This window comes from Salvia hispanica, chromosome 2 (assembly GCF_029641045.1).
Source record: "Salvia hispanica isolate PSC_SH4W2 chromosome 2, Shi_PSC_v1, whole genome shotgun sequence".
Classification (NCBI taxonomy): Eukaryota; Viridiplantae; Streptophyta; class Magnoliopsida; order Lamiales; family Lamiaceae; genus Salvia; species Salvia hispanica.
Genome location: NC_142693.1, coordinates 62,558,660 through 62,577,372, shown reverse-complemented (window position 1 = coordinate 62,577,372; position 18,713 = coordinate 62,558,660). Strand labels below are relative to the sequence as shown.

Sequence of the window (18,713 nt, the reverse complement as noted above, 5' to 3'; positions counted from 1 at the left end):
TTGAACGTGTCATCATTGAGTAAATAGAGGGTCAGGGTGATATTATTAGTGGTATACATAGGGTTCTATATTTATAGATGTAATAATTAACTGTTATTGCCTTTTATAGGTTCATTAATTGTTTGTTGTTTTTAAGATGAAATTGTATGTTTTGTTACTAGGAGTACTATTAGTTATAGAGATATATAGAGATGCATGTATACTGAATTGTAAGAAGAAATATACATTGTATGCTACCCTATATGTAATTTACTGTGTGTTATATAGTACGATTATAGTGGACATTTAACATTGATTTTCAAATTTATATTAAATGTAAATTACTTATAATCCATCCGTTATATGTTAATAGTCCTTTTTCTATGTTGTAGAGTTTTGAATTAAATGAGTCTTTTATGCTTTTGCCAAAAATTAGTATTCTCCTTTATTGTATTTTGTCTTTGTTTGTTTTAATTTATTGATTTATTCTCTCTATTGATTTCAGGTGTGTTATTTAAAATTATTGGTAACTGTGTCTACTTTAAAAAGTATCATTGTGCTCTTGCCGATTTATTTTCTCCTTTTCCTTTCTCTGTTAATAGTGAAAAACATTTCTTAGAAGATTTTCAGTTTCAACGCAAAGAAAAGCAAACAGAGGTAAAAAATTTTATTGTTTTGCTTGAGGAGGAAAATTTTGTATTGTTTACAAAAATTGGTAGTATTTCAAAGTGATTACTTATAATAAATTTTATACGAAAAAACCCTTAAATATTTGAAGTATTCAAACTTTTAATGGATATTGTAGGAGTACTATTTTAAGTTTGTAATTGTTTGTATAATAAAGTCTGATTTTTTTGTAGTATAAAATGTCAATCTCTGATGGGGAATCTTTTTCAAGCCCTAGCTTTGATGTGCAGTCGAAGATCTGCGTTCATGTGAACAGGAATTTCAATTTAAATACATTAGTAAGATCTTAAAATTAGGATTCCATTCTCTAATTATAATGCCATTTATTAAAATATTTTTTATTAAAATAATTATTTGATATTATTTTTTTTATTTTTTTATTTTAATAGGTACTGCCTCCTAATTTTCTAGGAAGTGATTCGTGTTTAATACCTAGAGAGTGTAAAATAATGATGTTTTCCACTCAAATTCAATGGAAAGTTGAAGTTTATTTTCGTCACAGATGTTATTATTTGTTTGGAAGAATTTTATTACTGAGAATAACGTTGTAGTGGATGACACTATAACTTTGGACTACAAAGGTGGTGGGTTGTTCATGGCTGATATCTACACAAGTTATGGCTTGATTAAACCTGCACCAAGATTACCAAGTAATTATTTTAACTACATATAAGTTGATTTCAATTTAAATATGTATAATGTTTATTTATATTTAATAATTGAATCTTATTGTTGTAATTTTAGGTATTTTACAAAGTTCAGCATTCCTTCAGAACCGTTTGCATGGACCTTCTTTTAGTATAGTCATACAAGAAGAAAAACGTTTTGAATTGGTAATTTTTGATGTTGTATGATACCCTTTATTACTATAATATATTACTCTTTATTAGTAATAATATTATTTATGAGTAAGGTATGTTTCTAATAGTTTATTAATAATATATTTCGTTTTATATATTTGTTTATCTAAAATATGTTTTTTTATCAAACTAAACCTTTTAGATTAATATATTTTGATTGTTTCAATTATTTTATGTATGATTAAAAATTTTAATTTGATTATGATATTGATATTTTGTTTTTCAAATGTAGGAACTACCATTTTCATTTTGGAGACAACATCTACCTGAAAGGGAATTTCATCAAGTTGTTCTTACGAGTGATCGGCGATATTTTTCTATGAAAGTAACACAATGTGATGATGATATGATAATTTTGCATAGTGGTTGGAGAATTTTCTATGATGAAAATGGTTTGGAAATTGGAAGCATAGTTACTTTTATGCTCTTACCAGATTCATACACTACTTTCAAGGTTACTATTGAACCATGATATTTCAAACTTTGATGATGTACATTATTTTCATTTTTTGTGTAATTTTTGTTTGTCATAATTCTAAGATGTTTGTGTTTAATAGTATGAGTGTTTAACTAATTAATAATTATTTCGTATGATTATATGTTCAGCTCTATGGTTTTGAAAGGTTGTAGATGTTGGATTATCATCGTGTTATTAAGATGGAAGTTTTGGCGTTGTAGCTCATGCAGTATGTTTATATCAATAGAAAGTTATAACAGATTCCATGATACTACATTGATGTTATTCATTTATACTCTAATATTTATTGTAGTGATTGAATCCATGATATATTGTATTCGATTATGCGTGTATGTATGAGATATATTTTGGATTTTAGAGTTTCAATGTAAAAGAAGAATTGTCAATCGGTGGTAGTGTAATTATGAATTTGAACAGTTTTTGTCATTAAGATTTGTCGATTCGTTTTAGATTTTGTTATGTTTTCAATGTGGTTCAGTTGTTTTGTTTTGTGTATGTTGTATATTTTTGTATGCATTGAATGTTATTTATATTTATATTTACATTTAATTTTTATATTTTGAATAACTGGATGAATAGTAGTAGTAGTATTAAGTCGATACTTTACTTACAACAATTTTGAAGCAATTTCGACGAATTTAATATTATACTAGCTTTCATATTGTACTTACAACCAGATATTTATGTTTAACCATATAAAAATAGTACTCCATCCGTTTCGCCATAGTTGAGGCGAAACTTTTCGGCACGGAGTTTTAGAAATGAATATTGGTTGTGTTAAATAAATAGATAAAAAAGTAAGAGATATGAAAAGGAAGAGAGAATAAAGTATAAAGTAAATAAAGTAGAGAGAATAAAGTAAGAGAGAGTAAAGTAAGAAAGAGAAAAAAGTTACTATATAAGGAAATGACTCAACTATGAAGAAACTTGCCGAAATGGTAAAATGATTCAACTATAGTGAAACGGAGGGAGTAACTAATACAAGAAAGTAATATCATATATAATAGTCAAATAAGGTATGTTGTATAATAGTGTATTGATAGAAATAAATATAAAAGCATAAATCTACTTTATTGGTTAAAACTTAATAACGAGGGATGGTGCATAAATATAAAGCATAAATATTGGTTAAATAATCGACTTCCTCCTAAATATTGGTTAAAACTTAATAACAAAATAGATGCTAATTGATGAGTGCATACTGCATATTGTCTACTACTGATAGAGTACTTAAAACATTATCAATTAAAAATACACATTGTTTGTTCCACAAATTAGAGTTTTTGAAATCCACTTACCTGATCAGCAATTCTCCAAAACATTGTATTTTGTCACCTGTCATCACTGCATAAGATATAGTGAAAGTCTTCAAAACATTATATTTATGATATCGATAATGAGGTTAATTATAAAATGGAGTTAGTAAGGTATGTTTTCCTCATACTAATGTTGTTATTAAATATTTATTTAATACTACCATAAAAAATTACTATAAAAAACATTGTATTTTGTCATGATTAATGGGGATAACTGCATAACATATAAAGCAAGATTAATTTTTTTATTTATCAATCAAAGAAATATCGTGTATTTAGTTAAAACATGAATTATAGACTATTTATTTTTACCTCAGCCATAGTAACTTTGAACTTGATGGTAGGGGTATTCCTTATCAACTGAAAATTCAATTTCATTCCAGTGTGGAATGAGTTTTCATGAAAGAAATTTGACCATCCTGTTGAGACTGTCACTCTATCTTTAGTGCTCTTCAAGTATGTTTGCCACTTTCTCTCTTGGAATTCAAAGATTGCGACTTCAACGTCTTTGTTCATCACATGTGTCCTCCAGAATTGAATTGGTATGTGCTATAATGTTGATTACATTAATTTATCAATTTCAATTGTTCAATTTATAAATAAATAAGCTCAATGATTATTAAATATATTTATAAAATAAAAATATAAGTTCTTACCAATTTTTTGTGATTTGATGTTGCCATGGTCGATTTGAAAGGAGGTGAAACAATGAGTTCTGAAGATGATGGTCTGTCGATCATGATGATAGCTCCTTCTATAAAGTAGTGATTAAAACATGGAATATTAAAATTTATATTAACAAAGTTGAATTATTGTAATTACTTACCCCATTCTGGTTGGTATTCTTTACCACATTGCGTAGTACCATCATATATTTCCACATAGAAGCAATTGGGTGAAATCAGCTGAAAAGTCAAGATATCTCCGGCTCTCAAGTGGTTATCTTTGTGGAATTTCTGCCATCCATTGTCCAAGCACATTTTTCTGTTTGGAAGTTGTTTGATTGCTGCTATCCAGTAGTTATTAAACCTGTTTTCAAGGTCGCACGTTGGGCCTAGCTCAACTTGATATTTCTCTTGAAATTTTTCTGGAAAGATCTGTTGTATTATTTAACATAAATGTAATTGTCTTTTTAAATCTTGATGATACAAGGAATGTTATTTCAAAAAAAAAAAAAAGAAGCTAAAAGTAATAAATAAATTTCAAAACATACCATCTGTGATTGTTCATCGGATGAAGTTATCGTAGTGAACATTGCAATGTGATCTTCCGAGTATCTCCCCTCTGGTTGCATAGACATTTTTTGACCACTTGAACGTTTGAGATTTACAAAGAGAACATGGAAGATGGAAATGGTTTTAGATGTGAGAGAAAATTTACAGGAGTAATTGTGGAAGATGAAAATGGTTGTTGCCTTTATTGAATGTTAGGTGAGAAATATTTTAATATTTTATAATCCACATACGTATTCTGTTTCTATTGACAATTTGTAATTAAATAATACTATAATAAGATGAATATGTAATTTGCTAATATGATAATTAGATGAATACGTAACTAATTAATATTATAAATAGATGAAAAGTTATTAACTATTACTCCTGCATAGTTCAAGTATAATGTTGCATTTGATGTTGTTGTGCTTTTTGTTTTCTATGTTTTGCCGAATCTATCTCCTAATTTGCATGTTGTTTTATAATTTTTCGCAATAATTTTTTAGGGTTTGTTGGAAAGATTTGTTTTATCAATCAACATAGAAAAAATTGTAGTTTGTGTTTGCAAATTATATAATAATATGATTTTGTATTTTTAATATTATAACTGGCAGTATTAATATGAAGTACAATATGGATAAATATAAATTAGTGTACAAAATTATATGAATATCGCGTGTTTTTCTATTGACATTGTTGGTATGATTTATTTTTAGTATTTCTATATATATTTCGTTTTAGAGTACTGAAGATTGTGAATAAATATTGTATTTGTAGAGTGAATGTTGTATTTGTAGAGGGATTTTGTTTTTCTTATTGATTTATAAGAAAATATCTATTCATAAATATTGTATTCTCAAATATTGTACTCCCTTTGTTTCAACTAATTTGGTACCAAATTATGAATACATATTTGGACGTTGTATACAAAAGATTTGGCACGGAATGTCGTCAGCAGCGCAACGCGCTGGGGATGTACTAGTTGATAAAATAAGAGAGAAGGAGAAAAAATAGTTGAAAATTTGAAATTGTGAAGTGGATGGTGGAGCCCACAAAATAATAAAGTAAAAGAAAAGAGTTTCCGTAAATGAATATGGACTATTTGTGTGAGACGGACGAAAAAATAAGTATGATCTATTTCTATGGGACGGAGGAAGTAGCATTTTTTTACCTATATATCTATACAATATATAAAAGGGGAGTTTTGGGAGGTTTTGAATAATAATTTTACGTCGAGGGATGTAAATGTAATTAATATAAAATTCAAGAACTAATTCTAATAAATATATAATCCTACTTAGTTGGTTTTCCACGTTAGTGGAGATTAGTTTTAGTTTCCCATGTTTCATATATACATGAGTGAGTGGTAGGTTAGCAAAGATAATTTGATTCAATTTTTTTGAATTGCAATTAGGAGATTCACTGATTTTTGAATTGACAAAATATACTCTGCTTTGCTTTGCCTCTTCTAAACATGGATGGCCGTCGCCGATGATTTCTTCAAAATTCTACCATCAGAAATCACCACACACATCCTCTCCCGCCTCTCCGATCTCTGCACCGTTTCAATCAGCAAATGCAGCAACTTTCATCGACATTATTGTGGCTATTCTTCTTCCTCCGCTCGGTGTTTTCCTCAAGTTTGGCTATGGGGTACTTCTATTTCTCTTTCTAATTAATATTCTTTTCTTTAATTTGATAGTATACAATTACTACTATATTTATATTTGATTTTGGTGAAATTAACAGATTGAGTTTTGGATTTGCTTCTTATTGACGCTTCTTTTGGTTACATTCATGGAATCATTTATGCTACATATATTCTCACCCGGTAGACATATTCACCTCCTTCTCCCATTCCCAGGTAAATAAATACTTTTATTCTCTATTTGTCACTTTGATTGATGTTAATTTGTAGTCACTATAGCTTTAACTTCTTGATTTGGATGGCTAGGGAAGCCTCCACAAAATTATGTGGTGTGAATTTTTCGAATTGTGTATTTTCATGGGTCTCATACATCTTATGCTTTGCTCTTACAGATGATCGTTTTAATACATATTGATTATTGATTTTGTTCTTTATTTTATTGTAGTTTTAGGTGAGGCAGACGACTTTACCTACCAATTTTGTTGAAGAGTGACGAATTGTGAAGAATTGAAGGTTTTAGTTTATAATGATGACATTGATTTTAATTTTGGAGTTAATGTAGTGTATAAAGAAGTTTAAAAATGACGAGTAATTATCCATTGTATTTAATTCTTTATTGTGATAGATTTTATCTTCCTATTTCATGATTTATTGTTTAAACAATATATTATGTGATTTGTTTCAAATTTATTATGCTTCAATGTTGATTTGTATAGATTTTTTTATTCTCATATAACTAAAATTGTTACTTATATTGTTCATTGTTAATATTGATTCTAATTTGTTTAATTAATTTAAAATTAAAAACTAATTTTTCAAAAATATATTAATCTGTGCAGCATAGGCGTGATACTAGTTAGTACTAACTACTTACTTTTGAGCAACGATCGAAAAAAGAGCTTTACAAAAATATCTATAACTTTTTTAAATACAAAACTACTGAACAAATAAATAAAATTTTATATTTTATAAATATGATTAATTTTCATCATTATTTATTATATTGATCGCATGTTATCGGTAGCAACCCGATTAGCCCGCTGGGCCAGCACAAAACCCAAACTTTTACGGGTATGGTAGAACTGTTATAACTCGAAAAAATCACAATCCAATTAACCCACAACCTATGTAGGGTTGGCTTGAAACCCGCTGGGCTGACCCGATTGACATCGGCCCCACATAATGCCCCAAAATTGGGTCAAACACATGTTATTGATCTGATGAAACTTACTCCGATTCATTTATGATTTATGAATTTTTTACAAATACTAAATATTACTATCGTAATAATTAATGTAAATGAATATATGTGCGTACGAATTGTTTTAAGAAAATGGATGGTTAAATCATTATACAGATTGTAATAAATCAAATATTTATAAGAAATTGTAATTACATTAAATTGTCTTAATCATCATATAAAGACGGAATTAACAGATCCCGCCGTACTGTTGTGAACATGAACTGACCGGACTTGGATCTGGATGGACCGATCGAACCTGTAATACCCCGACTTTTCCTATCCTTTTCAATTGATTTGAAAGAACATCAGTTATGCAGCCAAACTTTTTTTTAAGTCCATATTCTTTCACGTTTTACTCGATCAAGTGTATGAAATCCGAGAGAGAAAATTTTCCATTTTATTTTTTTAAGCATCTTGATCTCTGATTTTATTTAAAGTGAAACAACATCTTAATACACATTGTTGGGCCTTGCTTTATATATCCTTCTTGAGCCCATGTTAAAACCGTTGCCCAGCAATTCCAAAGAAGAATTAAAATGCCGGATTTCGCTCACCAAATTCTGTTCCACAAAATCTATCTTGACATGATCTACAGTGTGCTTCATAACACCTTCAAAATAGAAGCAGGATTATCCAACAACAAATAAGGTTTTATCTATATTTAACACTGGTGGACGGAATGTAGAACTAGGGGGGGACGGTGGTACCCCCATTTTTTTTTCTTTTAATGCTATTATTATACCTATATTATTATTAATGATAATTTTAATACTATTATCTCCGATTAAAATTTGTAAAGTAATCTCGCATCTCATTGAAACCTAAATTATGCCGCCTAGGAAATAGTGATGTGGTAATGATATATGCCGCCTCATTTTAGTTTTATTGTCCAATTATGAATATGATACAACATTTGATTAATATCTCCTATTGCACTTTTTTTTTTGAATTCTATGCTAGTCATTAAATTGTATACCCCAATTTATTTTTAGATAGTAACACATGAGTATATTTTCTATTCTAGTAATAGTTTATATTATTTTCTGTGTTATAAGTTTTACAGTCGGACACTTAGAATTCATATAATTTTGTTTTGTTATATTAATATGCACAAATAAATTAAAAGGAATGAATAAATAGTTTGATCTTTGACAATTTGTTTTCATTGCAAAATATTTTTTTAAGTTTCTGGTGACCAATGTAGTCATTTGCTTTGAAGAAATGAGGATTCATAGAATAATAAATAGTTATGTGATTTTTTTTTATTAATCTATTATTCTAAAATTAAACAATATTTCAATGTGTAATATTATTAGCAATATTTTTTTTTACTATTAACATCTCCAAATTAAAAATCTTGGATTCGCTGTAATTTCATTATATTGTAGGATCTATTTTACTCTAAAGGAGTTGACTAAAGAACGTGCAATTAATGCTAGCTTATGTTATTTGGTCAGCCCAAACTATCTTGGTTTAATTTTTCTGTTTTGGCACTTTCTTCTTGTCTTTGAGCACCATGTTTGTTGCAAACTTTAACTTTAATTAGTGTAGAAAATTGTTACAAACTTTAATATAAGATGAATTATATGAATAAAAGCCATGCATGCGAGCATACAACGACGTCGTATGAATAAAGAGGTGAAGTGGAAGAAGCGTAATGGCTTAAGGAATCGTGAGCCATATTCGATCCACTTTAGGGGATCCCACGTATACATATTCAATCTATACTAATCTCAATGATATTACCATTGTCATATGTTGTGTTATCTGATACTCCCTCCGTTTCTTCATAATTGAGTCATTTTTCCATTTCGGAAAGTTTATTCATAGTTGAGTCATTTCCATATGTGGTAACTTTTTTCTCTTTCTTACTTTACCCTCTCATACTTTATTCTTTCTACTTTATTCACTTTATACTTTATTCTCTCTACTTTTTCCTCTCTTTCTACTTTTTTATCTATTTATTTAACATACCCAACATTCATTTCTAAAACTCCGTGCCGAAAAATTCCGCCTCAACTATAGCGAAACGGAGAGAGTTGTAACTATGTAATTTCACATTAAAAAGGTGTATAATGCGTTCATTTTTATGCAAACACAACATGTCAATCATATTGGCATATTTGTAAATAGCAACGGTTTTAGAAATAACGTCTTTCAATACTAATCATAGTGGCATCTTTGTAAGTAACAACGACTATATAAATAACATCTTTCAATACCAGTATTCGAAGACACCAACGTTATTGACATATTTAATTTTAAATTGAAACGCGCCAATGACATTGAATTATCTAATTTGTCATTTCATAACATCATTTTATTCAATTTCTATATCAAATGGTTAAAAACAATGGCATCCATTGGCTTCAAAGAACATAACATTAATTTAAATCAAAAAAATAAAATTAAAACTGAAATCGCCTCAATCGAATCTAGTGAAATTGGAGGTATGATGGCATCGACTCATTTCAAATTGAGTGTCTCTTAATTCTCCATATTCTGTGATGGATTAATTTTGAATTTTCATCCTTGTGCCGTTGCCATCAAACTGTTTTACTAGCTGAAGCTTTTTATGGTGGGAATTCATTTGTTTTATTTTTCAATTAGGGATAGCAAAAGAAGAAAATCCCAGCTAAAGTAGAAGAAACAAATTAGGAGTTGAACTATTTGTTGATTACTGCAAGATTCAGTTAGTGAAATATGTCTGCAATCTATGATAGCTGGGAGAGGCTGGTGGCTGCTTCTATGAAGAAACAGCAGATATGGGAACTCTCCGATGATTCGTATCTATCTTCTTCCTTTGGTGATCTGAGCTTTGAAATTTCAAGATCACACAAGCTGGTTCTTGTCTCGCAGTTTTGCCCTGCTTTTGATGTCGAAGATGTAGCCTTGGCTTCTGTGAAGTTGCTTGGGGCCGGAACCTTTGGAAGTGCGTACGTGGCTATGATGGATGATCAGCCAAGATTTGTGGTGAAGAGGCTCGGGTCGGAGATTCTTGGAGATGTTAGGCACGAAAATGTGGTCGCGTTAAGAGCTTATTATTCTTCGAAGAATGAAAGGCTTGTGCTGTATGATTATTACAGTAACGGAAGTGTGCATTCGTTGTTACATGGTATGTTCAACTCCATAGGTTCAACTGCTCCTTATTGAAGAATAACTCTGTTGGACTTAAATTTTTTGTTGCATTTGCTTCTTAGTTTTGATGCTGCATTGAGTGAGTTTATTGTGCTTACATGTTTAGTTTGCTGTGTGTAGCACTCTCCTCTTCGATGTGGTGTATTGTTAGTTATTCATTTTCTAGTTCAGTTTATCAAGTTAGCTCGATTTGTTCTCTGTTCCTTGTGTCTCGTATCTTATATTATATCGTATCATGTTTCACAGGCCAAACGGCACAGGCAGACTGGGAAACCAGAGTAAAAATTGCCATTGGTGCAGCGAGGGGCATTGCTGAAATACATAAAGAATTTGGTGGGATGCTTGTCCATGGAAACATTAAGGCATCAAATATTTTTCTCAATCAGCAACTACACGGCTGTGTATCAGATTTCGTCTTGTCAAACATGCCGAAAACTAGACTCAAACCAACTTCATCAGATGTGTATAGCTTGGGAATTATGCTACTCGAGCTTCTAACTAGAAAGAATCCTGCAGCTGTTAAACCTAGTCAAGCTGGTTAATTCAGTTAAAACTAATGAGAGGGCTGCTAACGTTTTCGATCCCGACCTCTTGAAGCATCCTTCCATTAGTGAACAGATGATTAACATGCTGCAAATAGGAATTAGATGTGTGGCTAATTCAGCAAAAAAGAGACCTAAAATATCTGAAGAGGTGGAGATGTTGGCGCATATAGGCATATCGAACCGTGTGAGCCGCTCTTTGAACTCAACAAGCTAGGAAGGAAAACTTGTATTTCTTGAGGATGTTAAAGTAGGTCCCGTATGTGGGATCGAGAATTTACTGGAGGCTTCTGCTGCTGAGGTGCTTGGGAAAGGATCATTCGGGAATAGTTACAGGGCAATACTCGACAATGGAAGTATAGTTGTGGTGAAGAGATTGAAAGATGTAAATCCAACATTCAAGGATTTTCAGAAGCATGTGGAGTTATTTGGAAGAATGAATCACACGAATATCGGTCGATTAAAGGCTTTTTACTATGCAAGATATGAAAAGCTTTTGTTGTATGATTATTACACTCAAGGCTGCATATCTTCACTACATGGTAAGTTGAATCTAGTTTTGACAAAAATTAAAATGTTATGTTGTATTTGAATGTGTTTATGCTGATTTGTAGGGATAAGAGGTGATGACTTGGTAACCAGAGTCAAGATTGCTCTTGGAGCAGCAAGAGGTATCGCTCACGTCCATGGACAAGATCAGAAGCTTGTGCTTATAAACTCCTCCAATATTTTTCTCAATGACCAAAATCATGCAATTGTGGCCTTTGATGCTGGATTGGCAAATCTGGTAAGTCCCGAGAGGTTGCCACGTGTACTAGATTCGGTCTATTGTGCCCTGGAAGTGAAAAACGCGGGGAGAGTGTCACAGGCTTCTGATGTTTATTGCTTTGGAGTTGTGCTGCTTGAACTTTTTTACGGAGAATCATCTCAAGATTTTTCATCACTATCTGAGCTGGTGGATGTCGCTTGTCTGAGGTACGGATATGAGCAGGCGCTGGCACTAGTGTTGCAGATGGCAGCGGGTTGTGTTGGCACAGCCGTGGAACGTAGGCCTACGATATTTGAAGTAGTGAAGGTGTTGGAGGAAATTGAATGCTCATCTGTTCAATCAAGATTGGAATCCTTATTGGAGAATCTGCTGCCCATGCTATCACCATAATCCATGGAGTATTTTCTTCGATTTTCTTTCATCCGCTTCACGATTATTTTTTTGGTGAATCTGTTGCTCATGGTACAGAGTTACCGGGCATGAGGAATTCCGGATAGAAGAACGGCCATCGAGACTCCAAAAGAGAGCTGAAGGAGTTGTTAACAGAGTGATTCAGAGAAGAAAAACAAGAATTCTAAAAGGTCTGTCAATGTTACAATTACTACAACGGTATTTATAAGTATGTAATGTGACAACTCATTCCAAAAGATATTTCTGCTACGAGAGAGTCCATTTAGTTTGTAAGCCTCACACCAATTGCTCTCATAATCGATGTGGTACATTGAGTCCGTAACAATCGACTACCCTTAAGGCCAACGTCCTCGTTGGTCGGCTGGTTCTTTGCAAGGCCACTACTCTGACTTCTCGTTGGTAACAGCGGTTTCTTTGTCCAGCCACCACTCCGAGTCGGCCCCAAACTTGTTATGATGGACGCTACATTTCTAAATCCAAGTTCTCATTTCCATGACACTAAACAAACTAAAAAATGAAAATGAAAACGAAAAGGAAAACGGGACACCAAAGGATTAAAGATGCCCAACCATTTTAAGCAAAAATAACGGAGAATACATATTCAAGTTATACTTATCTCAATGCTACTTGTATTGTCAACATGAGACATTGATTCAGAACCAGTCGAATCTGCAACCGAACTCTTGTTCTCATATACTAACTGAGATGGATATTCTGGGATCTTCAAATCTTCAACGTCACCTTCCAACATTTCCAACACTTTTTTCATTGATGGACGATTTTCTGGATTCATTTGTATGCACCACAGCCCAACTATTGTCATCTTCTCGAGTACACTCTTTCCAATCCCATTTTCATCAACAACATTGTTGTCCTGTTCTTCAATAATTCCAATCCCCTCGCCTTTGTTAATGCAGTCATATATCCAATATGGGAAATACTTGGTTGAATCATCTTTGTTTCCCCTCAACTCTCTGTTTACGCCTGCCATCTCCATCAGCAACATTCCAAAACTATACACATCGGCCTTGTGAGACACTAGGCCAATGCTTCTATTGATGAGTTCTGGAGCAACATAGCCTATGGTGCCTCTAGCAGCCGTCATCGTCACCGTGTCCTTATCTACGGAACATAACTTTGCCAGCCCGAAATCAGAGACCTTGGGGACAAACTTGTCATCAAGAAGTATATTGTGAGGCTTGATATCAAAATGCAAGATCTTGATATCGCAACCACAATGCAAATACTGAATCCCTCGAGCCACTCCAACTACAATCTTGAATTTCATATCCCAATCCATTGAAGATGCTTTTTCTGGGTTGAGTATGTACTTGTCAAGAGAACCATTTGGCATGAAATCGAGAATGAGGACGCGCTTGGATCTCTCTGCACAATATCCAACAAGTTGGACAACATTGACATGATGGATCCTCCCAATTGTTCCGATTTCATTGATGAAATCTTTGTCATTTATTTTGGCTTTTCCTAAGACCTTACTGCTACGTAATGGCCACTTCGAAGCTTTCCTTTGTAAACAGAGCCGAAACCACCTGCACCTAGTTTTTCTCGGAAATTTCTAGTCATCTTCTTTATGTCTGAAAAGGAATACCTGATAGGGGACAAATGGTTGTCACTTTGTAGGAAGCTCTCTATTTCCTCATATGCAGACAAATGCCTTCTCCGGAATTTGTAGATCAGGAACCACATCCCGCCGAGAAACCCCATGATGAATCTTACTTCCAAACTAACAACAGTCACATCAGAAAGAGAATATGGTTTCTGAAGATGAACTTTTCTTGGGAGCTCATCGATGGATTGAGCTCCGGGGAGCCAAACTGCATTTCCACACACATTGATAGCAAAATATGTTTACAAACAGAGTAAAGACATATTCCAATAACACAAATTACTCGAGACAGAAGGTGTGCAAGAAGTCTTTACAAGGTGTTGTTTGAGTCCAAAAGTAGGCCCCAAGGGCAATGATGATCATGATTTTTAGAGGAATGATTACCCCACCAAAAACAACAGCTGGAAATTTTCAATTCAAAGTTAATTACTGCCAACATACAAATTTCTAATGAAAATCAGTTACATTAGAATCTCACCAAGTATGAGCATTAAAATCAGGAGACAGCCTCCAGTTGACCCTAAATGAGAAATACAAGAAAAATTGTTGAGAAGTATAAATGTATATCTCACCACTTGTTTCTGTTCTTCTTAGGATTGTTTGGTCGCCATGTTTACTCCTCACTGGAGATTATGTCTATTCTTTTATGTCTTCTTTACAGTGCCAAGATTTCACTATATCTCATGATTATCCATTTTACACTATTATATTGTCTAACGAACTGAACGTCATCTTACTTTATTGACATGGAACATACCGATTATCTTACCTTTAGGTGATCGGAAGGAGTCCAAGATGTACACTGCAAATCCAGGAGCACAAAAAAGTATCAACAATAGAAATGAAATCCTAAACTCGTGAAGCAATGATCTTACCCCATTTATAATATTGTTGCGAAATGCCGCAATCAACTAGGTCATCTGAAATTCGAGAACAATCCCATGTTCTTCCTTTGCAGTAGCTACACATAAAACTGAACCAAGACAGATCAAATCCATATAGAAGACGCTGATGGATTTCTGAGAGCGATAAATTATTGAAATTTTGAGAACAACTAAATATTTGCAGTGTAGAAACTATTGTGCACATGTAGTCAATATCGTTGGGATTCAAGTACCCAACCTTTATGTATGTGTATTTGGTAGATTGCTCACAATCAGTAAGTTCTGTAAAATTGGAAGAGTTATGCAACGGATGCTCGCACCTCACCAAATAGATAGGCCTATTACTATCCATGTCACTCAGAAATTTAGAGAAAAAGCTATTCTCCGCATTTAGAGAATAGGAAGGAAGAGAACAGATGTTGGTGTTTGTGGAAATATCAGAGAGCCTGATGTTATGGTATTGGTAATCGATTTCTTTGACATAATATTTCCGGGAGTTGCGATAAAGTAAGGTGATGTTGTTTTTGCATACTAACTCGTAACCAGGGCCGCGACAGGTGTTGAGGCGGAAAGGGTAGCTAATATTGCGAGGCCACATGAAGAAGGGGGACATTTAGTTTGAAAGGAGTGAGCTGAGAGAATCAAGAGGGATGAGTAGATGAGGAAGAGGAGGTTTTGAGTGATCATTTTTCTTGGATTCATATTTTTCCTACACAGACTTGTCATTTTATAAGGAATATCTATAACTAAGTCTTCTCTTCTTTCATTGTCACAATCACAAATCTTAATCAAAATGAACACTAACTTCTGGGAAGGGCAAAAGATTGACTAGTTATGGCCATGATAATATTTAATAGCAGCAGGTCACGACCAACCCACTATATTAAAAATTAAGTGGGACTTTTTCAAAATAAATTAAGAGAGTAATTTCTATATTTAAATTTTGTCGTGTATGTTACTTTCATTTACCTCAATAAAATGTATATTTTTCTGTTTTCCTTGGAAAATAAAAGAGTAATTTGTATACTATTTAATATTACTTGAGAACTTAATCTTTAATTTAATCTAATAATATAGTTGGTTTTCCATTATGGTTGATAGTGATACGCTAAATAGTTGGTTTTCCATTATTGTTGAAAGCAAAATTGAGCTAACCATATTTTCAGGTTTAAACACGTCTATCATATATGGAGACTAAGGTTTTACTTTTATCTCCATCTTTTTTTGTGTATTACGGTTCTTTAAAACTAGAATAATATTTTGTTCTTAATAAAATGTGTAACAAGCATTTAATAAAGATCATGAGATATAATCTGTAAAAAAAAACATTTCATTTGAAAAGATTCAACGACTATGATAGTATAATATTTTTCTCTCGAGGGATCCCATATCATAGTTCCTAAATTCGTTGTTACCATAGTTGTTCGACGCCAGCTAACAATATAAAGTGCCGTGACTTTAACGATAAATAATAAATACATTTATCACTGACGACAAAGATCATTATCACATGTAGTGTTGTTTAACGGCGAACAAATGGCAATTTTGCACAACAATTTTGAAAGAATTGAAGTGAAAGAATGAAGAGAGATGAGTAAGAGAGGAAGAGGAAGTTTTGAGTGTTCATCATTCTTGGCTTAATATTTTTTCCAAATGCAACGCTATGGATAATGATAAGGCTAATTTCATGCATTAGTTATGGGGTAAAATTCTGTGATTTCATGGGTCTAACAAGGTTTTATAAGTCAGGTGTGTAGAGAAACCGCTAGCCCCAGGAAGAAAATGAAGATTGCCGGGGAGAAGAAGCTAGCGGGAAAATTAAGCAGAAAGAAGGAAGAGCCAATAGACCGAGGAGCATCAAATCAGAGGGCAAAATGGAGATTGCAGGAACAGTCTAGAAGCTCTGCCCGCTATAAATAAGAGCATGCGCTTGACATGAGCATCATCACTTTTCAGCTCTTAGCTTAGTTTTCACTTTTCTACACACACACTCACGGGGAATTTGGTGCGGGGGTTCACATTTCAGCTCAATAGTGTCGTAACACCGTCTCTACGGATGCGAAGAAACAATCATATTTTACTTTTCTGTTTACTTCTCGTACTCGACGAGTCCTCGCTGTTCGAGGCTCGGCTCTGTTTCGTTATCATCGTTGAATACTTCATATTTTGCAATGGATGTCGCTACTTTGGTTTCATTTGTTTTATTGTGGTGTTGTTGGTTTGATTTGCTGATTATTGTTTGTTGATTTGAGTTTGGAGTTGGTTTGTGAGGAATTTGTTGTTGATCGGTTGAATCTACGTAAACTTGTGAGGATCAGAGATGGAAATGATGTTTGATTGTTGTGGATGGCTTGGATCCGGAGCGGATTAAGCGTTCTGTGGATGGATCTGCTTGTTTTCGTTTGATTTAGTTGTTTAAGTTCTGCATTCTTGCTTTGCTCCGTCTGGTAGTAGTAGATCTGCTTTAGTTTACCTGTTCTTCATCTCTATCGGTTTAATTTCCTTTACTTTGCTTCGATCCCCGTTTTGCTCTGTTTTAGCTGGTTGTTTCGTGATAAATATTGGAGAAGATGATGTCGCTGTTAGTTAGTCCTTTAGTTAGTTATTTTGCAGCTTTTCAATCGTACTATGCTGTTTTGGTAAATGGTCCCCACGTTTAGCTTTTCTCTAGTCTTAAAACGATAATCAGACGAAGAACGTATAGGGAAAGAGCAAATGCTGCTGTCAGTTGAAATTTCAGAGACCCTCATGGTGAAGTTTTGGTTATTTCCGGGATTCGATGTAAATTAAGGTGACGTTGTTTTCGCATACTAATCCATAGCCGGGATGGCTATAGTTGCTGAGGCGGAAAGGGGAGCGAATGGGAATGAGGCCACATGAAGAAGAGGGACATTTTGCATAACAATTTTGAAATAATTGAAGTGTGAGAATGAAGAGAGATGAGTAAGTGAGGAAGAGGAGGTTTTGAGTGATCATCACTCTTGGCTTCATATTTTCCCAAATGCAAGGCTCTGGATATATGACAACCCAATTATGCATAATGCTCATCCACTCAACCACCCAATATTTAATAGAGAAGAAAACCAATAAATGAAAGAACCACCAATATTTAATAGAGAAGAAAACCAATAAAGAAAGACTTATAAGTCTTCTCTTCTAGATTAGTCAAAGTTTTGCTTGTACTAATTTCTCCCATAAATGATAAACCCTTGACTAAGTCTTCTCTTCTTTCTTTTTTCACAATCACAAATCTTAGTCTAAGTGGGACTAAGTCTTCTCTTCTTTCTTTTGAGCGTATTTTACTTTCATTTACCTCAATAAAATGTGTATTGTCTATTTTTCTTGGACAATAAAAGAGTAATTTGTATACTTGAGTCAGTTTCTTTTTCGCATTTGTTGTAAAAATAATAATAAATAGTTAAAATGGATATTATCATTTTAATAAAACGAGTGCAAAAAAGAAACGACTCAACTACCTTAGGACGGAAGGAGTACTATTTAATACTCCTATTACTTGAGAACTTAATCCAAGATTCAATCTGATAATGCAGTTGGTTTTCCATTATTGTTGATAGTGATATGCTAAATAGTCATTTAAATCCTACTCCAAAGTCAACAAAACAAAATTAGAAGAAGAAAAAAGTAATCACTTTTTTTACTTGGTCTTAGATCTCAAGATGTGAGTTTTGTGGTGTAAAAGTATGAAGAAAGAATGATGATCACTCAGAACCTCCTCTTCCTCAGAACCTCCTCTTCCTCACATGTTCATCTTTCTTCATTCTCTTTCGAACTTGTAATTATGCAAACTGCACCCCTTCTTCATGTGGCCTCATTCACAATATTAGCTTCCCTTTCCGCCTCACCAACTGTGGCGATCGTGGTTATGTATGAGTATGCGAAAACAGCGTCGCCTCCAT

At 33.0% G+C, this 18,713-nt stretch overlaps 1 protein-coding gene and 2 pseudogenes across 2 annotated transcripts; 2 read left to right on the top strand and 1 right to left on the bottom strand.

Annotated features, from left to right (window-relative positions):
• Positions 1 to 6,025: 6,025 nt before the first annotated feature.
• Positions 6,026 to 6,369, top strand: LOC125199647 (hydrophobic protein RCI2A pseudogene; annotated as a pseudogene).
• Positions 6,370 to 9,958: 3,589 nt separating this feature from the next.
• On the top strand, positions 9,959 to 12,298 carry LOC125201204 (putative inactive receptor kinase At4g23740). The gene is made up of 2 exons (XM_089065442.1): positions 9,959 to 10,540; positions 11,720 to 12,298. Exons 1-2 carry the CDS (start codon positions 10,129 to 10,131, stop codon positions 12,262 to 12,264), a joined length of 957 nt encoding a protein of 318 aa, XP_088921568.1. The 5' UTR covers positions 9,959 to 10,128; the 3' UTR covers positions 12,265 to 12,298.
• Positions 12,299 to 12,425: 127 nt separating this feature from the next.
• LOC125201203 (LEAF RUST 10 DISEASE-RESISTANCE LOCUS RECEPTOR-LIKE PROTEIN KINASE-like 2.8) lies at positions 12,426 to 15,489 on the bottom strand (annotated as a pseudogene). Its single transcript, XR_016135648.1, has 5 exons — positions 14,788 to 15,489; positions 14,682 to 14,714; positions 14,391 to 14,432; positions 14,227 to 14,313; positions 12,426 to 14,120 (listed from the first exon to the last, which is right to left on the bottom strand). The product of XR_016135648.1 is annotated as an LEAF RUST 10 DISEASE-RESISTANCE LOCUS RECEPTOR-LIKE PROTEIN KINASE-like 2.8 (transcript).
• Between the last annotated feature and the right edge of the window lie 3,224 nt (positions 15,490 to 18,713).